The sequence below is a fragment of the Solanum verrucosum genome, unplaced genomic scaffold (genome assembly GCF_900185275.1).
Source record: "Solanum verrucosum unplaced genomic scaffold, falcon-dt-bn FXZP01000156.1, whole genome shotgun sequence".
NCBI lineage: Eukaryota > Viridiplantae > Streptophyta > Magnoliopsida > Solanales > Solanaceae > Solanum > Solanum verrucosum.
Window position 1 is genome coordinate 1,374,830 of NW_026020354.1, and position 20,843 is coordinate 1,395,672.

General features: G+C 34.6%; 1 protein-coding gene across 1 annotated transcript; it reads left to right on the plus strand.

Annotated features, from left to right (window-relative positions):
* The first annotated feature begins 5,353 nt into the window (after window positions 1–5,353).
* Window positions 5,354–16,781, plus strand: LOC125837649 (uncharacterized). Its single transcript, XM_049516734.1, has 18 exons — window positions 5,354–5,680; window positions 5,768–5,964; window positions 6,224–6,359; window positions 6,446–6,685; window positions 6,774–6,997; window positions 7,093–7,210; window positions 7,757–7,909; window positions 8,001–8,099; window positions 8,321–8,611; window positions 10,059–10,353; window positions 10,743–10,998; window positions 12,941–13,076; window positions 13,153–13,323; window positions 13,421–13,650; window positions 14,502–14,619; window positions 15,796–15,948; window positions 16,054–16,140; window positions 16,252–16,781. The coding sequence occupies exons 1-18, from the start codon at window positions 5,354–5,356 to the stop codon at window positions 16,543–16,545; spliced, it is 3,525 nt and encodes a 1,174-aa protein (XP_049372691.1). The 3' UTR covers window positions 16,546–16,781.
* The last annotated feature ends 4,062 nt before the right edge of the window (window positions 16,782–20,843 follow it).

Consider the following 20,843-nt stretch of genomic DNA (forward strand, 5'->3'; position numbering starts at 1 on the left):
GTCCCCACAGATCTAGATGAAGGAGGTCAAAATATTTAGTACTGGAGGTGGTGGTTTTTATTGGAAATGGTGATCTTGTTTGTCTGGCCATGGGACAAACTGTGCATACAAAAAGTTGTTTTGGTGAGAAGGATATGGGAATAGAGGAAATTCCTTTCATTTTGACAAAGGGCACATGCCCTAGTCTGTTATGCCATAAATGATCAATATTGTTTCCATGAGAATGCATGACATGAGAGGATTAGCAAAAGTGGAATTCACACCAAAAGATGTAATGGCAGAAGTAAAGTTGAAACTATGAGTCACAATATTACTTCTTTTATTACGGGGCAAAACAACAACATCACACAAGGAATTACATGAAATGGAATTTGGAATTGCAGAGTTAGAAAGTAAACTAGGATGAATAGAAACATAATGTAAACTAGAATGAACAAATGAAAATTTGTTGTGTGATCCAATAGTTGAGACAGTGGAGTCAGGGTAAGAAGTGTGACATTTTGAACACAAGAAATAAAGTCCATTTTGTGCTCTACCAATCTCCAGAGGGCTCTTCATTGAAGGGTCCTGCATTAAACAAGAAGAAGAGTTGAAACTAATGACTCATTTATCATGAGAAACCAAGCAATGAACTGAAATCAAATTGAATCTAAAACTAGAAACAAACAGAACTTTGTACAAAGTTAATGAAGAATTCAAACATGCATCACCAATTTTTGTCACTTTTACTCTATAGTCATTTGGTAGGGTAACTAGGAAAGGGTAAGGTAATGGTCTACTGTTGATTAATAATGTTTTGTCGAAGGTCATGTGATTTGACGCCCCAGAATCTATGATCCATGAATTAGTAGACAACTTGGAGCACTTACATGACAAACAACCAATATCAGTAATTGAAGAAAAATAAGCTAGAGTACCTGCAAAGTTCACAGTTCCACCTATAATGTTGTTTGCAACTTCTCTAGCTGAATTTCCAGTGTTGTTCCCTCCTTGAGTCTGAATGTGCTCCAAGAGACTCACCAGTTGATCAAGTTACTGCTTGGTTATAGTTGTATTCCTCATGTCAAGTACATATTTGTCTTCAGTGCCCTTAGGACTCTTTCCTTTGTAATCACCACGAAAACCATGAGCAACAACTGATGTTCCTGATGCATTTTTACCTTTTGTGAACTTGAAATCCGATGGGAAACCATGAAGTTTATTGCACTTATCCTTTGTATGCCCAGCCTTTTTACAATACTCACAAAATATATTTGATATGTTAGGAGGTCTACTTCCCCCATTTCCCTTATAGGAAGAAGAGGCATAGTTTGTCCTGAAGTTTGTGCTAGAATTGGCAGCAACATTCACATGAAGAGAAGTGGAATCCAAGTTGAGTTTGCCATGAGGTTTGACTTCTCTGTGCCTTTCCTCATGTGCTAAAATAGAAAAGGCCTGAGCTATAGTAGGCAGGGGTTTCATCATTAATATGCTACCCTGAACTACTGTGTATACCTCATTTAATCCCGTGAGGAATTGAATGAGACGTCTATCTAGCTTAACCTTATGCATCTTCAACTTGCCTCCACAAGTGCACAAGCATGTGCACTGAGAACTGGTGTCCAGAGTGCTAAGTTCTGCCCACAGTTTGCGCATTTTGGTATAGTAACCAGTAACACCGAGATTCTCCTGAGTGAGTTCGTTGATTTCACATTGCAATTGATACAATTTAGCACCATTGGCTTGATCGTACCTGTCAGCTAATTCATCCCAAAGCTCCTTTGCATTATTGACATACTACAGGCTGTCGGCAAGGTCTTTTGAGAGTGAATTGAGAAGCCACGAAGTGACCATGCCATCACATCGTTCCCAGTGGGCAAATACAGTTGAATCTGGAAATGGCCTTGGAATTTTCCCATTGATGAAACCCGTCTTATTCTTCACTGACAGAGCTCGAAGGATTCCCCGTCTCTATGAATGATAACCTATTTCATAAAAAACGAGTGGAACAATAGCAGATCTGGCGCTTTTAGATAGATGCATATAGAAGACATTGGTGGATATGCTTGCAGCAAAATCGTGAACTAGAATTTGAGGAACAGGCTCCTGATCGAGATTGGGTTCCATGATTGCCAGAGATTAAGACGAAATTGAGAGAAGAATGAGTGCGGAAAGACGAGCGGAAAATGAATCTTACAGGTCTGATACCATGTCGAATTGAGGAGAAGCTGTGGAGAATTTCAGTTCTCCATTGATGAAGCTTCGAGAATAGAGAAGAAGGAAAAGAAGGGCAGAGCCCTGAGATCGATCGGGAGTAATTGGGGAAAATGAAAATTGTATTATCTCAACTGCAACCTTACAGTTTATACAAGTGTGTTATTCTCTAATCACAAGTAATTGTTGTAAAGTAAAACTAACTAATCACAACAAAAATAACTAACGTCTAACTAATCTGTCAGCTAAGCCGACTTACTCGATCATTAACTTAGAAGCTAAATGATCTATATCTCAACACTTTTACCATGTTCTAACACAAACAAATGCATAATGATGTATATGTGCCTTTGTTTTATTTTCACATATTTAACTATTTGGATCCAAAAAAAAAGGCTCAAATGGAAGTCATATCAAAATTTTAGGATGTCAACTATGTATTACATCAAAATTATTTACACCGTCCAACTTTTCTTTAAAAATCAATTTTTCTCCTCAACTATGAACAATAGTTATTTCCCCCCCTTTTTATCTTAATTGACTTTTTGAAACACCTATTTCACTCTTTGCATTATCAACCTTTGTCTTTTTTTTTTTTTACTTCTTAAAATCATATATAAAAATTAATCTATGAAACAAATTTCTATGAAAAAATAAGTATAATTTTTTCAATGAAAATATGAAAAATGAGAAATAACAATTGAGTATATTAGTTAATGATGTACTATGACGAAAAAAGCAAACAAAATAAAAAAATATTTTTTTAATAATCAAAACTCTAATATATATTTATATAAGTAAAAATAATAGGTAATAATAATTTTTTAAATATATTTCAATACAAGTAATATAAAATAATTAATAAAATAGAGGTATATTTTGTAACAAATTTCTAAAAGATTATCTATTTATATTATACGTATTTTTTAAATTTAAATAATATTAATATCGTTTATCTATATAGTCATTAAAGAATAAGAGAAAGTTGAAATATGCAGCTATATGCATATATACATATTTGGTGCATGTAATATTAAAATAACAATCATAAATAATAACATTAAATTTTGTGACAAATTGGTAAAATAATTATTCTACTTATGATATCAATGAGCTTAAATACAAATCTGTAAATATCTAGATTAAGAAAAATAAATATTATATATAATATAAATAGATATTACATAGATGAAAGATTGAAAATATCAAGGATAAAATAGACATTAATATGATAATCCAAGGTGACAATGATTTATAATTGAGGGGGTGGGGGAGGGGTTGATTTTTAAAAGGAAAATTGAGTAAATGATTTTTAATGTATTTACTCATTACCAATAACTTGTTGACCATGTTATGTTCACTACACTGATAATTACCAAAATTTGGTTGACCATGTTACGTTCACAACACTGATATTGGAAAGAGGAATTTTATTTTTTTTTAAAAAAAGGATTAAAAAAACAATTGATATTTAAAATTGAAAGTTAGATGCAACAATCCATTTCAAAGATGCTTCAAAAAAGCAAGTGGTTTTCCATCTCATTTTTTCAACTCTTTTATTTGATTCTTTCTAATCCATTTGGTTACCTGCATTAAAGCATAATTAGTAAGATCAACAAACTTTTAGATGCACTAACCTAATTTATAATACTAGAAACCCCAACATGTGTTAAATTGTGGTAACATATTATATTCACTAAATAACTTAAGAGAAAGAACCGTGATTTACTTTAAAGTGTCACATTTCTGTTCTTTTTTGTAATGCTTCTACTTTTAGTTCTTTATATATATATACTTTTAAAGTGACACATTTCTGTTCTTTTTTTGTAATGCTTCTACTTTTAGTCTATATATATATATATACTTCATCTGTTCCTTTTTTTTATTTGTCAAATTTTGACTTGACATATCTATTAAGAAAATTGTGATTGTATAATGAGTTTATCATTCTACCCATATTAATTGATAAGGTCCCAAGTAGATTTAGAGCCCGTTTGGATTGACTTAAAAAAATAGCTTTTAAGTGAAGAATAAAAAGTCAAACTGAAATGACTTTTAAGTCAAAAAAATAAAAAGTAGAGGAAGATCTACTTTTGATTTTTAACATTTTTAAAGTTATATTTAACCTTGTCAACTAACTTATTTTAAATTATTTTTATATTTGTCAAACAAATTAAGAAGTCAAAAACTGACTTATAAGTAGTTTGAACAACTTTTAAGCCAATTCAAACACCCTCTTACTCACTATATTTTTTAAAAACATTAACTCAATGATATAGTAGAAAAAAGAAAATTATCCTATCTTGGTTTGTCAAAAATGATAAGTAAAAGAGGAAATCAAAGTAGAAAATATTTGACAAGTAAATAGAGCCTAATGAAATATATGTTTTTAAAAATTTTATGTTGTAATTTTTTACTTAATTTTTGAATATATAAAAGACTATAAAAAATATAAGGTATAAACAAATTTAACGGAGAAATGACCAAAGTATTTGCCAAAGGAGACGTGTTGACTTGTTGTGTGATAAAATAATATATTCCCTCTATTTCATACATTAACTATTAATGGAATTTCTGAATTTTTTTTCATGGTTCAAAATGATAAAATTATTCAAGGTCCAAGATAAATATTTGATTTTTTCTTTTCATATTTGCCTTTTTTCATTTTACAAAATTTTATATTTTTTAGAAGATGAATTACACTACTTATAAAATTATATACATGATTTTACAAAACATGATAATGAAAAATATAATTAAATTATATCGGTGAATACTTTTCTTAATAGGCACAAGAGGGAATAGCATCAACAAATAAAAACAAAGAGAGAGAGAAAAAAAAAAAAAAAGAAAAAGAAAGCGCAGGATTCCATTAGTTGAATACAAAATTTGATCACCTAATATTTTTGTTTATTCGTTTTATATAAGCATCTGAAAAGTACTACTTTAATTAAAAAGAAAGACGAGCGGGAATTATTCGACTCTCACGGTAAGCAGTGAAGATGTGAGAATCAGAAAATGATTGAAGTGTCTGAATATTTAATTTAAACATAACATTATACGACTTGTTCAACAATAAATCTCATCTTCTCTTCTCACCATTTTAGATATAGATCAACCTAACACTTTCACTCTCATCTCTCTCTTTGGAAAAATTAGAATGGGGAGTAGTTACAATTATTACAGAATGTTTGGGTGCTTTAACCGTAAATTTAAGATCAGAGAGACGGAGCCACCACCGGATGTGAGGGATGCATTTTTCCGGTACACCGGTAAAGGTATCCAGATGAATGCGGATCAACTTCTCCGATATCTGGTGGAGGTACAAGGAGAAGAAGGATGCACTATTAAGGATGCGGAGCAAATTATACAGCATGTTGCTAGTCGGCGGCACCATCTCATCAGGCGTCTTAACCATTCACTTGAACTCGATGATTTCTTTTTTTATCTTTTTCAGGATGATCTCAATGGAGCAATCAAATCTCAGGTTCTTCTTCCTCTTTTTCATTCCAATTGTATTTGTTTTGTTCTCTTCATTCCCAATGACTTTTGATTTAATTTGTCGTCGTTCCAGGTACACCATGACATGACTGCTCCATTGCAACATTATTTCATCTATACAGGTCATAATTCCTACTTAACTGGAAACCAACTCAGCAGCGATTGTAGTGAAATTCCTATAGTTAAGGCTCTAGAAAGAGGTGTTCGGGGAATAGAGCTCGATTTATGGCCAAGCTCCGGGAAAGATAATATTCATGTTCTTCATGGAAGGTACAATATGCTCCACATTCTAGCACTGTTTAACATGATATCAATTTAAATACAACGAAAAGAAGTAGATCAATCTGAAGTAGTATTTCTTATTTAATAAGTCTAAATAGATTATTGTTATGAATCTGTGTTATCGAATGTATTGTTCAAAGTAACTAAGCATTTCTTTTGCTCTCTGATGTCCAATGTCTAAAGTTCCTAAAATTGACGGGTTGATTAATTAACTTTGTTGAATGATTCCAGTTCTAATCATTTGCAGGACCCTGACTACACCAGTGCCACTTCTTAAATGCTTAAAGGCCATTAGAGACCATGCTTTTGTTAAATCGCCTTATCCTGTCATAATCACTTTGGAAGACCACCTGACACCAGATCTTCAAGCTAAAGTTGCAGAGGTGAGAATTCATATCGCATTGTGGATAACTGCTCGAAATATTAAATCTTTCTTTTTAATCTAGTGTTAACTCCTTTGTTTCTCTAGATGGTTATCCAAATCTTTGGAGAAATGTTATATTATCCTCAATCAGAATGCTTAGAGGAATTTCCTTCACCTGAAGGGCTTAAGAATCGCATTATTCTCTCTACAAAGCCACCCAAAGAGTACCTTGAGTCAAAGAATCAGAGAGACACATCTCCAGTGGGAAAAGATTCATTTAGAGAGGACCTTTTGAAGAAGGAGAAATCAGAAATTGGCGTCGAGGATCATGACACTGATGAAAGGGTAAAACGACATTAAATGGGTCTCTTGCTTTTCTTATTGTGAGATGCTGATCTGCTTTTATGTGCCATTTTTCTTATCTGGACACTAGAGTGACAGTGATCAAGATGATGAAGACGGTGATACCTCCAACGATCAGCAATCATCCCAACCAGAAGCACCTAAGTACAAGAGTCTGATAGCAGTTCATGCTGGGAAGGCAAAACATGGTTTGAAACGTGCACTAAGAGAGGAAAGTAATAAAGTCAGTCGACTTAGTTTGAGTGAACAAGAAGTTGTAAGAGCTGCAGAAAATTATGGAACTGATTTGGTTAGGTACTCCACAATTTTGTGCATATAAAATTGAATGATTGATGAGAATGCTCTAGCTCTTCTTGACTGATTTTCCTCTTCGTTCTTTCATTTGCTAGGTTCACACAGAAGAATATTCTAAGGGTATACCCCAAGGGAACAAGAGTGACCTCCTCAAATTTCAAGCCTATGACTGGCTGGATGCATGGAGCTCAGATGGTAGCATTCAACATGCAGGTTAGTTTGAACTCTTAGTGCTGGTGCATCCCGAGGCAGATGTAGAGTATTGACAGCGGGTTCATTTTAAGCCGAGCATAAATATATGTGTGAAAATCTACAAAATTGCAACAAATTGTAGATATTAATTCATAGCTTAGTGGTTTCAATGCTAAAATGTATGTCTGTACAATGTTGTGAGGAAATATCCAAGAATTTGTCACGTTGTTATGTGCACTAACATCATGATTAGAATGTGGTGTTTGTCAGAAGTTCTTGTACAAGCTGGTGTATGTCAACCAAAATGCAAACTAGCATCTTAAGATACTGTATCAGCTCTGCAGCTTGAGCTTGCTTGACAAACGTTACATTTAAGGGCATCCATGCCTTACATCTCATTTGTCGATTGCTTCTGCATTTCTTTGTGTCCCTAAGAAACTCCTCTTTCTTAAATGTGTTAGCAATGAATATGATTTAATAGATAATTCAACTATTTTGTCTCCTAATTTTATCATTTTAATCAATTTGGTTCCATATCTGCTGTCTAATTGCTAACTGTATAAATAGGGATATGGGAAGTCACTTTGGATGATGCACGGGATGTTTAGGTCTAATGGAAGCTGTGGCTATGTGAAAAAACCTCATTTTCTCATGGATAAAGGCCCACACAATGAAGTATTTGATCCTAAAGTAAAATTGCCAGTGAAGAAAACTTTACAGGTAAGCAAAATGTGTTCACATGTGGAGAGCTTAAAAAATTTCAAGATGCTAAATATGATGGTATTGCTTAAGAAGTATTCTTCTTTTTTTTAAAATTCTGCAGGTTAGAGTATATATGGGAGATGGATGGCGCTTGGATTTCAGCCATACACACTTCGATGCTTATTCACCACCAGACTTCTACACCAAGGTTAGTGACAGTGACTGTTCCCTCTTCCATGACTCATTTGCTTACCTGAACTAACACATTCGTAGCTCTGCCCCTGTCCTAACCTCATAAGGTGTTATGATTCTCGTTTGGTGTGTCCTCGCCTTTCTAACTTTACATATTTGTATGGTCATTGATGTTCTGCTTCATACTCCAAGAGGCTGCAGGAACTTATTATAACTTCATTGATCCTTGTGTGGCAGCTATATTTAGTCGGAGTTCCTGCAGATACTCGTAAGAAAAAGACAAGGATACTGGAGGATGACTGGTGTCCCGTATGGGATGAAGAGTTTAATTTTCCATTGACAGTGCCAGAGCTGGCTTTGCTTCGAATTGAAGTACGAGAATATGACATGTCGGAGAAGGATGATTTTGGTGGACAGACATGTTTGCCTGTCTCAGAGTTAAGAACAGGGATCCGATCAGTCCCTCTGTATGATAAGAAGGGTCATAAGATGAAATCTGTTAGACTTCTCATGCGATTTCAATTTCTTTGAACTCCAAAGTTATTTTCCTATTAGGATTTTTCTCTTATTATACACACGCTTCAATTTGTATCCCTCATGTAATTGCTGCAAGTCCAGCTTTTGTACAGCGGAGTGATATCTCATTGCTGTATTGTTAGGAAGAGAAACAAAGCTTCCCGGATGAAGCTATGTGATTCTGATTTTGTGACTCTTGTTTTGTTCTCTTCTTAACGTTGGCATAAATATTCATGCACCAAAATGACAGATTTACTCGAGATCATCTCAGATGGTCATTCAATCTTTTTACAGTCAATAAATTTTGATTTTTAACTCAATAGTCCTTCATGATTCAACTATGAAACTTTAATTTTTAACTCAAAAAGTCAGTCAACTATGAACAGGAAGAGGATTGATTTATTCATTGGCATATTCAATATAGAAAGAAGACAAACTCTCAAACCAAAAAAATATAAAATTTGCAGATGAGAATACTTGAGAAAATTCTTTTGCCGAGGATGAAATGTTTCAGGTAAATCATTTGACATTAATTCTTGCTTGTATTACAAAATTAGCTTAAAGAAAAAATTGACATTCATTTTGGATGAATCATTTGACATTCGTTAAGTTTAAAAAAAACTATGAAAGGAAAAATAAAATAAAATTTAACCTACAATTAACTTCCAGTCTACCATATTAGCTGGAAAAATTAGTCGGGCAACCCCTCAAAATTTTAACTCATGCTAATTGGCCCGATTTGAAAATAAGACGAATCTTTTTTTTTTGAATTTTATCTTTTAAGTAATAGTCTGGAGCAACAAATTATGAATGTTCTACGAGTTAAATATTTAGTGTAGTTTTATTGGGCCTGTTCACAACACATAATATATATATACATATTCTCTTAATATAAAAAGGCCTAGGTGAACAACTTCAACAGTCAGTTTCAAGGTTTTTATTTTATCATTCATTTAAAAGGTCATGTGTTCAAACGAGGTTGGTTACATATGATTTGAACTCACCCAGCGTTAATAACTTAATATGATTTTTTAATTTTATAATGTACCGACTTCAATGCATGTAGTTTCACACGTTACATTCGACCAAAAAGGAAGAAGCAGAGAAACTCAATGTTTAAAATGTCTCAATCAGTAAATCGGATAACTACATTATCATAAGCCGACTTTTAGAGCAGACCAGCCCTTGTGGCCCTGCCATAATTAATCGCCTTTGAAATTTACTAAACAGATGGCAAAAAATACAAATTGTGTACTATTTGTTAAATGTTGAATGGTCGGTCACCTATACTTTATTGAATACCCAATTAATTTTGTTTTTCAACACATTTTTTTTAGTAATATAAACTACTCAACGCATAGCGAAAAGTAAGTTTGTTTAAATTAGTTAACACGACGATCGGATCCTGCCTGAGCAAAAACGCAAATCGTTTTCCGTTCTGGTAACAATGTCGAAACAGACGTACAAAGTCGGATTCTTTTTCCGGCGGCAGTTTACCATGGCTGCCGCCGAAGCTCCTGCAGACATTAAGAACCTATTTAAACGTTATTCCGACGACAGCGGAGTTATGAGCGTCCAGAATCTTCATCGTTTCTTAATTGAGATTCAGAAGGAGAAAAATGCGAGCTTAGAGAACGCTGAAGCCATTATCAATAATCACGGCGGCGACTCCAAGCAGAAAGGCCTCCAGCTCGATGGCTTCTTCAAGTGTCTCTTTTCTGATGTTAATCCTCCTCTCGATCCTAAAATCGGGGGTACTAATTTTAATTTCATGAACAATATTAGTGAGTTTTCTTTACAATTTTTCAATCAAATAGTTTGACTTTATGATCAACCAAATCCTTCCCACTTACTATATAAAAATGATTTATATTAGGGAAGACATTTCCTTCATATCATACACACCTTTCTCAGGATGATCTAATTTAACTTGACACAAAATTTAAGAAAATTTGTTATCCTAAAGTAAAGTTATGTCAAATGTATTAAAATATTATTTAATTTTATAGCCTTAAATATGATACCTAGAAAGCTAACTTTAACTTGTTGTCAAAAAAAGAAAGAGGGAAAAAGACTAAAAAGAAAAGCAAGTCAATCTTTTTGAAACGGAGGGAGTATATTACACTATTTGTGATTTATTTAGATGTTCTGACACCACTCTATTTGGATAAATCTCATGATGTACTCTTCTTTGGATTCCAGATTCACCATGAAATGACTGCACCTCTGTCTCATTACTACATATACACAGGCCATAATTCATATCTAACTGGGAATCAACTGAGTAGTGATTGCAGTGATGTCCCCATAATACAAGCTCTTCAGAGAAGTGTCAGAGTAATTGAATTAGATATTTGGCCAAATTCAGACAAAGATGATATAGAAGTTCTACATGGAAGGTGTGTCATGTTCTAGTTTTTTTCTATCACCCTTAGCTTTCTATATTTTTTACTGACAAATCGAAAGCTAGACTCTAAAAGTTTGCAGCACATTTGCTTTCATTTGCACTAATAATGAGCTAAAATTAACCTCATAAATAAGCTTATGCTTTTGCGTATAATGTACAAGCATATCTTTACTTATATTATATAGACATGCTATGCATTTCTACATGAATATGAAGCACTAAACCAAGAACGCTAACTGATTAAGACCAAGAGTGTAAGACTATAGCTGGCAAGAAAATGGACAAGTTCTACTTACTAAATCCATATTATGTGTGTGCTAAAGCTTTTGGAAGGTTCCTGTAATTGTTGTGTGCAGTTGTGCTTTAGGTGCCTTGTTGCTTTGGTTAATGAGCTTCTTTTCCTTTTAATTATTTGGAGGAAATTTGCATTTTAAGAGTTCATACAACACATCACAACATCTCCAGATTGTTATATTACTATGGTACAAAATTTTTACCATAAATTAATTAGATGAAGTTTGAGAAAATCATTTCAGGTGGGAAGTGTTAACAGATAATTAATTAAAATGAAAGTGCGTCCCTCTCTAAGTATAGTTTAAACTTTTAGATGAGACGGCTCACATTATCTAATTAACTGATAGTTCCTAAAAGACCATGTTGTTGGCACCATTTTAGAGCATGCCATGTCTGAGGAAAAAGGGACCTGCAGTTGTTTTATGAAACCAATCAACCAAACTGAACCTGCTGGACTTGTGTTGACCAGATATCCAGCAGTCAGTAGCTGATATTACTGTTGAATAGATTAGTCAGAGATGCAATGGCCATGGAGATACCCAATGAACAGATTATGACAAGGAAAATATGATATCATGCTTACATTTGAGTTAAAAGGTGAAAGCAATCTAATGGGGATCATATTCAATCTGATGTGAGAAAAAAAATATGTTTATTAATTGTCTGTTTGCATGGCGGATGGTTGGCATCATCTTGTATCCTCGCTCATATAAGACAGCTGGGAAGGTGAAAAGGGGCTACTATGTCAACAAGCAGGCAAGAGGAGATCGGGGATGTAGATTGGTGGTGAAGCAAAGTGTTGCTAGAACAATTTCATTTTTGTCATATGGCGCAATCCAAATGCAGTGATTACAGGATGATCCTGTATGCATTTCCATCTAAGAAATAGCCTGAAAATGTCTTCATGATTCTTACTCCATAAGAGTTTTAATATAAAGCAGTTAGCACAAATTTCAAGGAAAACATTAACAGTTACATGCTGGATCCTAAGAACTAGAAACATGACAACTTTTTCCTTTTTATGACTTACAAGATAATTAAACTAAAAGGCCCTCTAACAAGCTGGAATCACCTAAGATGTGAATTTATGATTTTAGGACCAACAGGAGCTTTCCCTAATTGTAATAGAGATCTGGTGGTATTATGCTGACCTTCTTTTTGGAAAAGGACATAGCTTTTAGTACCGGAGTTGGTAGAGGCTAACGTCTGCTGCCTTCATACAGAGAGAAATGGCTATCTCTCTATTACAGGATAAACATTTCTAGTTCTAGAAAACAGCCCAAAGGAAAATTTTATAGTGCTAGGTCAGTCATCACTGCTGAATTCAAGAGTAGGCTTATTTTACCAGAAGTATTCAAAATTTCAAACCTATCACAATCCTTTACGATTTAATATCAGAAAGTAATAGCTCTTGGCTTACCTTAATTCTTGAAATTTCTTTGAAGTATACTTTTCTCCTCAAGGTTGAATTCAAAAACTGCAGAAGACTAGCTAAAACTTTTCTTAATTTAACACTATATGTTATTCATAATGAGGTTTTGGGTTTTTTTAAACATGTGAATATTCAGATTGAGTTCCCCTTATAGTGGTTGTACTTTTTCATTCTCATTGCAGTTTTGAGTGTTACTTTTTTCACACAGGACACTGACTGCTCCAGTGGCGCTAATCAAATGTTTGAGGTCTATCAAGGAGCATGCCTTTTCTGCATCGGAGTATCCTGTTGTAATAACACTTGAAGATCATCTCACACCAGATCTTCAGGAAAAAGTGGCCGAGGTGTGTATATGTGCGTTTTCTGGATAAGATTACGGCCTGTTTTGATCATAATAATGCTTTTCTGACTACATACTAGATGATCACCCAAACATTTGGAGACATGCTGTTTTCTCCTTCAGAAAGTCTGAAGGAGCTTCCTTCTCCGGAGTCACTGAGAAAGCGTGTTATGATATCAACTAAGCCACCAAAAGAATACTTACAATCCAAGGAAGTTAAGGAAAAAGATGACACAAAGAAAGAAGCTGAGGTGTGAAAATTGCATTACTAGTTTCTCAATCCAGTTATTCGTTGTGTCCACTTCGTCACCAAATTCTTTGATTGACCTACCACACAATGTTTTCCAGCAGGATGACATTGATGAAGAAGAAGATGAAGATGAAGATGATGAAGAAGATCCAAAGTCAGAGAAGAAGGCGGCTTCAGAATACAAGCGCCTAATTGCCATTCATGCTGGAAAGGGGAAAGGAGGACTATCTGATTGGTTGAGGGTTGACCTCAATAAAGTAAGACGGCTGAGTCTCAGTGAACCAGAACTTGAAAAAGCTGTAGATACTCATGCAAAAGAAATTATCAGGTATTTCTCTTTATTCATCCATCAATTGGATACAAAGTTCCTCTGCTGTTTGTGATGTTAGTTATGTAATGGTGAATTGATCTATACATGTTATGTATAGCTAGAACATCTCAATGGAAGTTGAATTACTAACACACTGACTTTAACATTTCATTTGCTCCTATTCTTTATTCTCATTTTTGCATGAATAAATTAAGATGTCTGAGTTTAACATATCTTCTACTTCAAAATATTTGGCTGTAGCAGAATTGACTTGTCTTATTGTGTCTGATATAGTGTACAAGTTTCCATGTGCATGCACGTGAAGGTTTCTGCAATTTTCTTATACCATGTATATGTAACTTACAACTGTGCATATGCAAAGAAAACAACAACATCAAACCCGGTGTAATCTCACAAGTGGGGTTTGGGGAAGGTAAGATGTACGCAGTGTCACCCCTACCTTTATCGGGTAGAGAGGTTGTTTACGATTAACTCTCAGCAACCCCCTCCTCCTTTATCCGGACTTGGGATTGGCAATGTGAACAAGCTCTCACAAACAAGTGCAATAAACGAAATTAACTTTGAATAAGTAGGTTTTAAGATGTTAAGGCCATATTCAAGAAAATGTGAGTACATTAACGGATAGGTTGGAAAAGGAAACTCACCAAGTTAAGAAAGGGGCTAATCTAACTTATTTATCAAGTTGAGGACAACATTTTCATAGTGAAAAGATCAAGCCTAGGACCAGGGAATTCACCATCTCCAGAGATAACATTTTAATTAATTGTCTAAGCAATTTACTCATATCGTGCATATCCCAAGAGGACATCTTAATTAATTGTGTATATCCCCATGATGGTTTGTTGTAGGTTCACTCAGCAGAACTTGCTGAGAATATACCCAAAGGGCATACGAGTTGACTCATCCAATTATGATCCTTTTGTTGGTTGGATGCATGGAGCTCAAATGGTAGCATTTAATATGCAGGTTGGGCTTCTTTCTCCGTCCTGTAGAAAGAAAAGTAAAATTGTGTAATCATTAGGTTAATTAGAGAGAATAATTTTTCATGCATTTTCAGCTATCCTCTTCTTATTTCTTCGTTGCTGATATTTTTTATGTGAATATAAGATTTCAAACATGACTTGTGCCCTCTTGAAGATTCCTATTATCTTTTAGGTAGCCAACCTTTTGTTTTGTGTTAATAGCATAGGCATAGTAATATCATAGTCCTTCTGTCCCATTTATATGATGCACTTTCTTTTTTAGTGTGCCAACATTTTCTTTTTAGTCCGTTCCTAAAAGAATGACAATTTCTACATTTGAAAAAAATGTACTTAAACTTTCAATTTCACCCTTAGTGACAAGCTTTTATAACCACACAAATATTATTATGATATATTTAAAACTACAAATTTCAAAAGTCTTATTGTGACCCAAATGTTATGACACTATCAAATCATGCCACTTGAATTGATACGGAGTGAGTAGCAAATATGGTTAAATGTGTGTTATAGATTTAAGACCGAGAATCTATCTCCCGAAAACTAAATTGTCTAAAACTTTCGGAGGGAGGGAGGATTAGACTTTATTGTTATTTCTTCTTTGTTTTGCATGTTTATCAATTAACATAACAACTTACTGTTGTAAGCAAAAGCTAATACTTGAGTATTTCTTTAAAAGTGCAATGTTTTGAATACTAGAATAGTTGGTTACTTTGAATCCTAACCACATATCAAAGGAATTGTGAGTGGTGAAATTTAGTGAAAGAATTAGCATGTTCCCATTTCTTGAGAATTGGAGAGGAGCAACACCCATAAGTATGAGCCCCATTTATTACTTGTGTACTAGAAGCTAAGCTTCATATGAAATAGATTTCCGTGTGAACGGTTTTGTTTGATTTAGTCACCAGTTATGCCAAGTTAAATGCTATAAATTTGGAATTGAAATCATTTGATTCTTGGTTGATAGTTTCTTTTACTATTGTTGGGAATGGGAATAAACTTCAAATTAGACTGCACCCTTTCAGTAACGATCCTTTGGATTGTTTAACTCTAGTCTCTAAAACATGTATTTAACCTGACGGGTGTTATTCATTCGCATCCTGTTAGTAACTAATTACCAAAGTTCCAAGGAAATAGGTGCTAAGTAAGTGTCCTATGACAGGGTTATGGAAGATCACTTTGGTTGATGCATGGTATGTTCAGGGCTAATGGTGGCTGTGGATATGTTAAGAAACCTGATCTACTATTGAAAGCTGGTCCCAACAACGAGGTCTTCGATCCTACAGCAAATTTGCCTGTCAAAACTACACTAAAGGTAAATGAGGGATGGAAATTTCCTCGTTGACGTAGTAGGATGTCATTCTTGTAACTTAAGTTTCATTGTTCTTGAAACTGATCCAAGTCTTCCTGCATTAAGCAGGTGACTGTATATATGGGTGATGGGTGGGACAAAGACTTCGATCAGACACACTTCGACACATACTCACCTCCAGATTTCTATGCAAAGGTAGATGAATAATACTTACCATCGATCGTTATCCTTCAATACTCTTTGTCGTCTTCTTGCAAAGGTAGATGAATAAAATACTGAATGGTTAAGATGTAAAACTATGTGCAGCTAGGAATTGCTGGAGTTCCTGCTGATGAAGTAAAGAAGAGAACAAAGACGATGGACGACAATTGGATACCAAGCTGGGATGAGCAGTTTGAGTTTCCACTAACAGTTCCTGAGTTGGCTCTACTTCGTATCAAAGTTCTTGATTATAATTTGTCTGACAAGGATGAGTTTGCTGGCCAAACATGTCTACCTGTGGCAGAGCTGCGACAAGGTATCCGAGCAGTACCACTCTACGATCGGAAAGGAGAGAAGTACAGTTCTGTGAAGCTTCTCATGCGTTTCGAGTTTATATAACCTTAGGACCATTGTAGTTCTTGAAATGGGAGCTTCACATACTTTGCTAGTTTCATCTATGTGAAGTGTAGCAAAGTTTATAAACTATATACAACCACATGCAAAGTTGTAAGATATTTATCTACCATCAGATAGAGTTCACACAGACTGATGGAAATAAGGTTACTTAAACAAAAAACAATAAAATACTGTGGGAGCAAAAGATGGGAAGATTGAAGATAAAAAATAAGATTGGTGAAATTTGAGAAATAAATTCCAAAATCACCTCGTGTATATGTTGCCCATTACTTTAATCCATATCAAATTGCTTAATTAAGAACATATTCCCCCATTAGAAGTCAAGGCCTTAGCTTATGCCAATTTGAGCCAAGTTTTAAGTCTTCCGAAAGCTCTACCACTTTTGAACGTCAAATGAGTTCAGTCAATACAAAAACACATTCTATAATGTTAAATGAGTTCAATGATGACTTACATTAACATATCAATAACTGTCTAAAAAAGTCAACAGCAAATCCACCCTAATCTCTAAGGTCAAATCTAGATTTTTCTTTCAAAATTGGGTTATACCCATTTCTTGGGGAATCCATATTTAAAATTTCTACCCAAACTAGAGTAATGCTTGAGCCTCATGGATCATAGTAAATTTGTTTTATTAATTAATTAGTTTATTTCATTTATTTATTTCTTTTCTTTTGTCTTTGTTTTTAGCTTTGGCGATTGAAAGAGAGTATGAGCTCATTCTACTCTATCTACTCAGAAAGAAAGTTTAATTTGGTGTTGATTTTAAAGGTTCTTAAACTCTACAACTAAGCCAGTAGCTAACACAATAGATAGGGGATCTCTTATGACACACACTTATGCAGATGCAGTTGTGATGCTGAACCAAGTTACTAAGGTGAATACAACATGACACAAAAGGGAATCTGATGTGTTTGTTGTAACTTATTCGAAGGGCATGTCGTTTGAGAAGCACCGAAGAGATGAAAAGTGTGATCAGGACCTCACATGGTAAAGCCTTGTGACATGATGAATGTGACTCCGATCTTAATGAGGAGGCAATTTTTTTGAACAACCAAGCGGAGTGGGGTGGGGGGGGGGGAGGTTCGAACTAATGCTCAAGGGTCTATTCGAGATTCTTGGCACCAAAATCAAGAAAACCAAGGTTGGAACTATTATAAGGATAACAACTACGACTAGCCTAGGTATAGAGAGCATGGCAACTGAAGGAACAAAGATAGGTATAAAAGTTATTGAAGTGATGTCTATTGAAGTTATAGAGAGCATGGCACCTTATTACTTAACTGAGCCTAAGCAATGCCTGCATTGCCCACTATACTAATCCTCACTCATTAATATAGACTTTTACACATAAGACACAAAGTCACTCTCAACTATGTTCTTAGAATGATTCACACAAGTTTTGAAACGTTTCTAAAACAAGCGAAATGAATCCTACAATATAAGCACAAATACAAGCAATCACAATAACAACAGGTTCAGGAAGCAATATTCAGTCGATGAGGTCCCTTGCTATTTTTGAATCTTAAATTTCTCTCTTTGAATGAATGAATTGAAATGTTGTTTGTCATGTGAAATATATCAGCCATGAAGAATTATTATCCTTTGGACAAACAGCCTCATCCATTATGATTGGTTTAGTACGCTGACGACCTCACCAACCTCTGACAAGACAATTTTCCAGCTGTAGCACATTGCCTTGGACGAGAACACTTTGCAGAGGACCAGGTCCCTGCATTTGTGAGGAGATCATCAAAACATTTGGAAACAGTTAGGCTCATCAACCTAGTTGACTAATTCTCACTCCACTACCATCAAGCAATTGAAACAGCAAATGGGGCAACTTTCTGCATCTCTAAACCAAGGAAAGGCTGGTACTTTATGTAGTGATGCTGTAGAAAACCCAAGAAATGACAATCATTGCATGATAGTCACTACTAGAAGCAAAAAATAGGTTGATGTGCAGCCCAAACTAGTTGTTGTTGATGAGGATGGAGAGGTTGTTGCAGATTTTAGTGTTGAGTAGAGCAACATGGCAGATCCTAAAGAAAGAGCAGAGGTTAATGAGAAACAATAGATAGCTAAAAGTCTCCAATTGATATAAAAAAAGACTAGTGTTAATAAGGGGAAGGAAAAGGAGGTTCCAATGGTTTTGACTCCATCCCCAGGTCTCCACCTCACTTCTTACAACACTTGAAGAAGAAAGTGGAAGTTAAGAAATTCCACAAATTTATATCTGTAGACTCAAGATTTTGGGAACATGCATTTAGTGGAAACACTTGAGAAGGTATGCAAACTTTATGAAGGCTCTTGTGACAAAGAAGAGAACTATGGGCTTTAAACCATATGATAATTTGCAATTGTAGGGCAATTGCCTCTCATTCTTTGGTTCGGATAAAAGGGAGATCCTGGTGCATTCATTATTCCTTGCACTATTAAGGCGTTCAACTTTACAGTGTATCTATTGAAGAATGATACATGACCCTCTCCTTCGACTTTTTTGGCTTTCGAAGTTTGGACGGCTATGATAGTTGTAATATACAGGAAAAGTTCCCACATTGGTGGGACAAACCATCTTTTAGATCCTTTTAAAGCCTATCCCATTTAGTCTATTCAATTGAGTAAGTCTTACTTATGTATATATACTAGTTCTCGAACCAGTGTGCTAATTAGTATAAATTTCTTAAAATAATAGAGAAGGGAATGAGCAGATGTGAAAATTTTAAAAAAATGACCAAGCAGAATAAGTTGCATAATATAAATCAAAGTTTGAAACTAATATAAAAAGAATATAACTTTGTTGCAAAAAGTTCTAAGAGTACACCAAATATTGAGTATTTAAAAATAGAGAAGGGCCTAAAATGACCCTCAACTATTTGAGTTGGTACAAATCGTTAGCTTTGCAAGGATTTTCTGAAATCGTTAGCTTTGCTAAGCTATACATTAACGGAAAATCACCAATTATTTGTAGGTATTTGAATAGAAGGTATGTGTTCTATTTAGCTATAACTATTAAATACTAATAATGTTAATTCCCATCGATTTATATATGGCATAACAAGCCTTTATATAAATAAGACATTGTGTTTGAGTCTCAATGCACCATATTGATGATATAATAATGACTAAGGTAAAATAATATATTTTGGATGAAATTAGTCATGAAACATGTCCCATTAAAATCGCTTCATTCCTTAAAGTGAATGTGGTAGTAGTGCATAATATGTCTAAAAGTAAATAAGTGATTGAATATTCACATGAATGTGGAATGAGATACTAAGTTCTGTAACGATCCAAAGTACACCCTTGACGTAACATGTCGTATACGACCCCAAGAGTCCCTACACAAGCCACTTAGCATACATCATACAAGATGATAGAAGTAAAGAGTTCAAAGTCATAGTTTTATTCCATAAAAGATCTTGACAAAGTGGAAGTCTAATCATAAGTCTCGATAAGCCATCTGAACATTTAAAAGAATTGGTTGGGACGTAACCCATGCACCACGTACATCATCTAAAAAACTAAAGAAAAGACATGAACAAGTAAATGTATCTTGGTCCTCGAAACATGAGGACTCAAAAAATTATTGAATCTAGAAGAGCCAACTAGCCATGGGGGTGAGAGGTAGGAGTGTCAGACCTTACATTAGCGAGACAATGTAGACACAAGTATGCATTAGTACATGAAATGTTATGAGGCAATATGCATAAAATAGGCATGATTGCATGAATGACTTGAAACATGTAGGCATGATCATTCTTTGAAAATTTAAAGACTAAATGAAACGGTGACAGGTAAATCATGAAATATGATCAAATGCTTTGAATTAAGAGATATAAGAAAAGCTTTGAAAAAACATAATTGTTTTATGGGATATTAACTTTAATCGACAATAGGACCACAAGAGCTATATCATGGAATTCGGTATATCCCTCATACAGAAAGAAAGGGAGTATACTTGCCAAGTTAGAATTTGTACATAGCATCATTTGCTAAAGTGGATCCACTAGTTAGGTCATTTAAGACAATTCTACGAGGCAACTAGTTTGGGACTAGAGGTCGTTACTATAGACTACCATATTTGAGCCTCCACCTCAAACCCCTCTCGGTGCTAAGTCTATGATTAACGTTTCAAAATACACCTCATCCAATTCTAGGTGCAAATGATCGTTAAACAGTAAAAAAAACCCAACAATTGAGTTGGGGTCGAATCCCACAGGGAGTGGTACGTGTTCTAATTCAATCAAAAAGTACGAATTTGATCTAATTAACCATAG

Excerpts from the sequence above, each read along its gene's own strand:
- LOC125837649 (XM_049516734.1), top strand. The coding sequence starts at position 5,354 with ATGGGGAGTAGTTACAATTATTACAGAATGTTTGGGTGCTTTAACCGT. Across the intron at positions 5,681-5,767 it reads ATGGAGCAATCAAATCTCAG|GTACACCATGACATGACTGC; the intron begins GTTCTTCTTCCT and ends TCGTCGTTCCAG. Across the intron at positions 13,324-13,420 it reads ACACAAAGAAAGAAGCTGAG|CAGGATGACATTGATGAAGA; the intron begins GTGTGAAAATTG and ends AATGTTTTCCAG.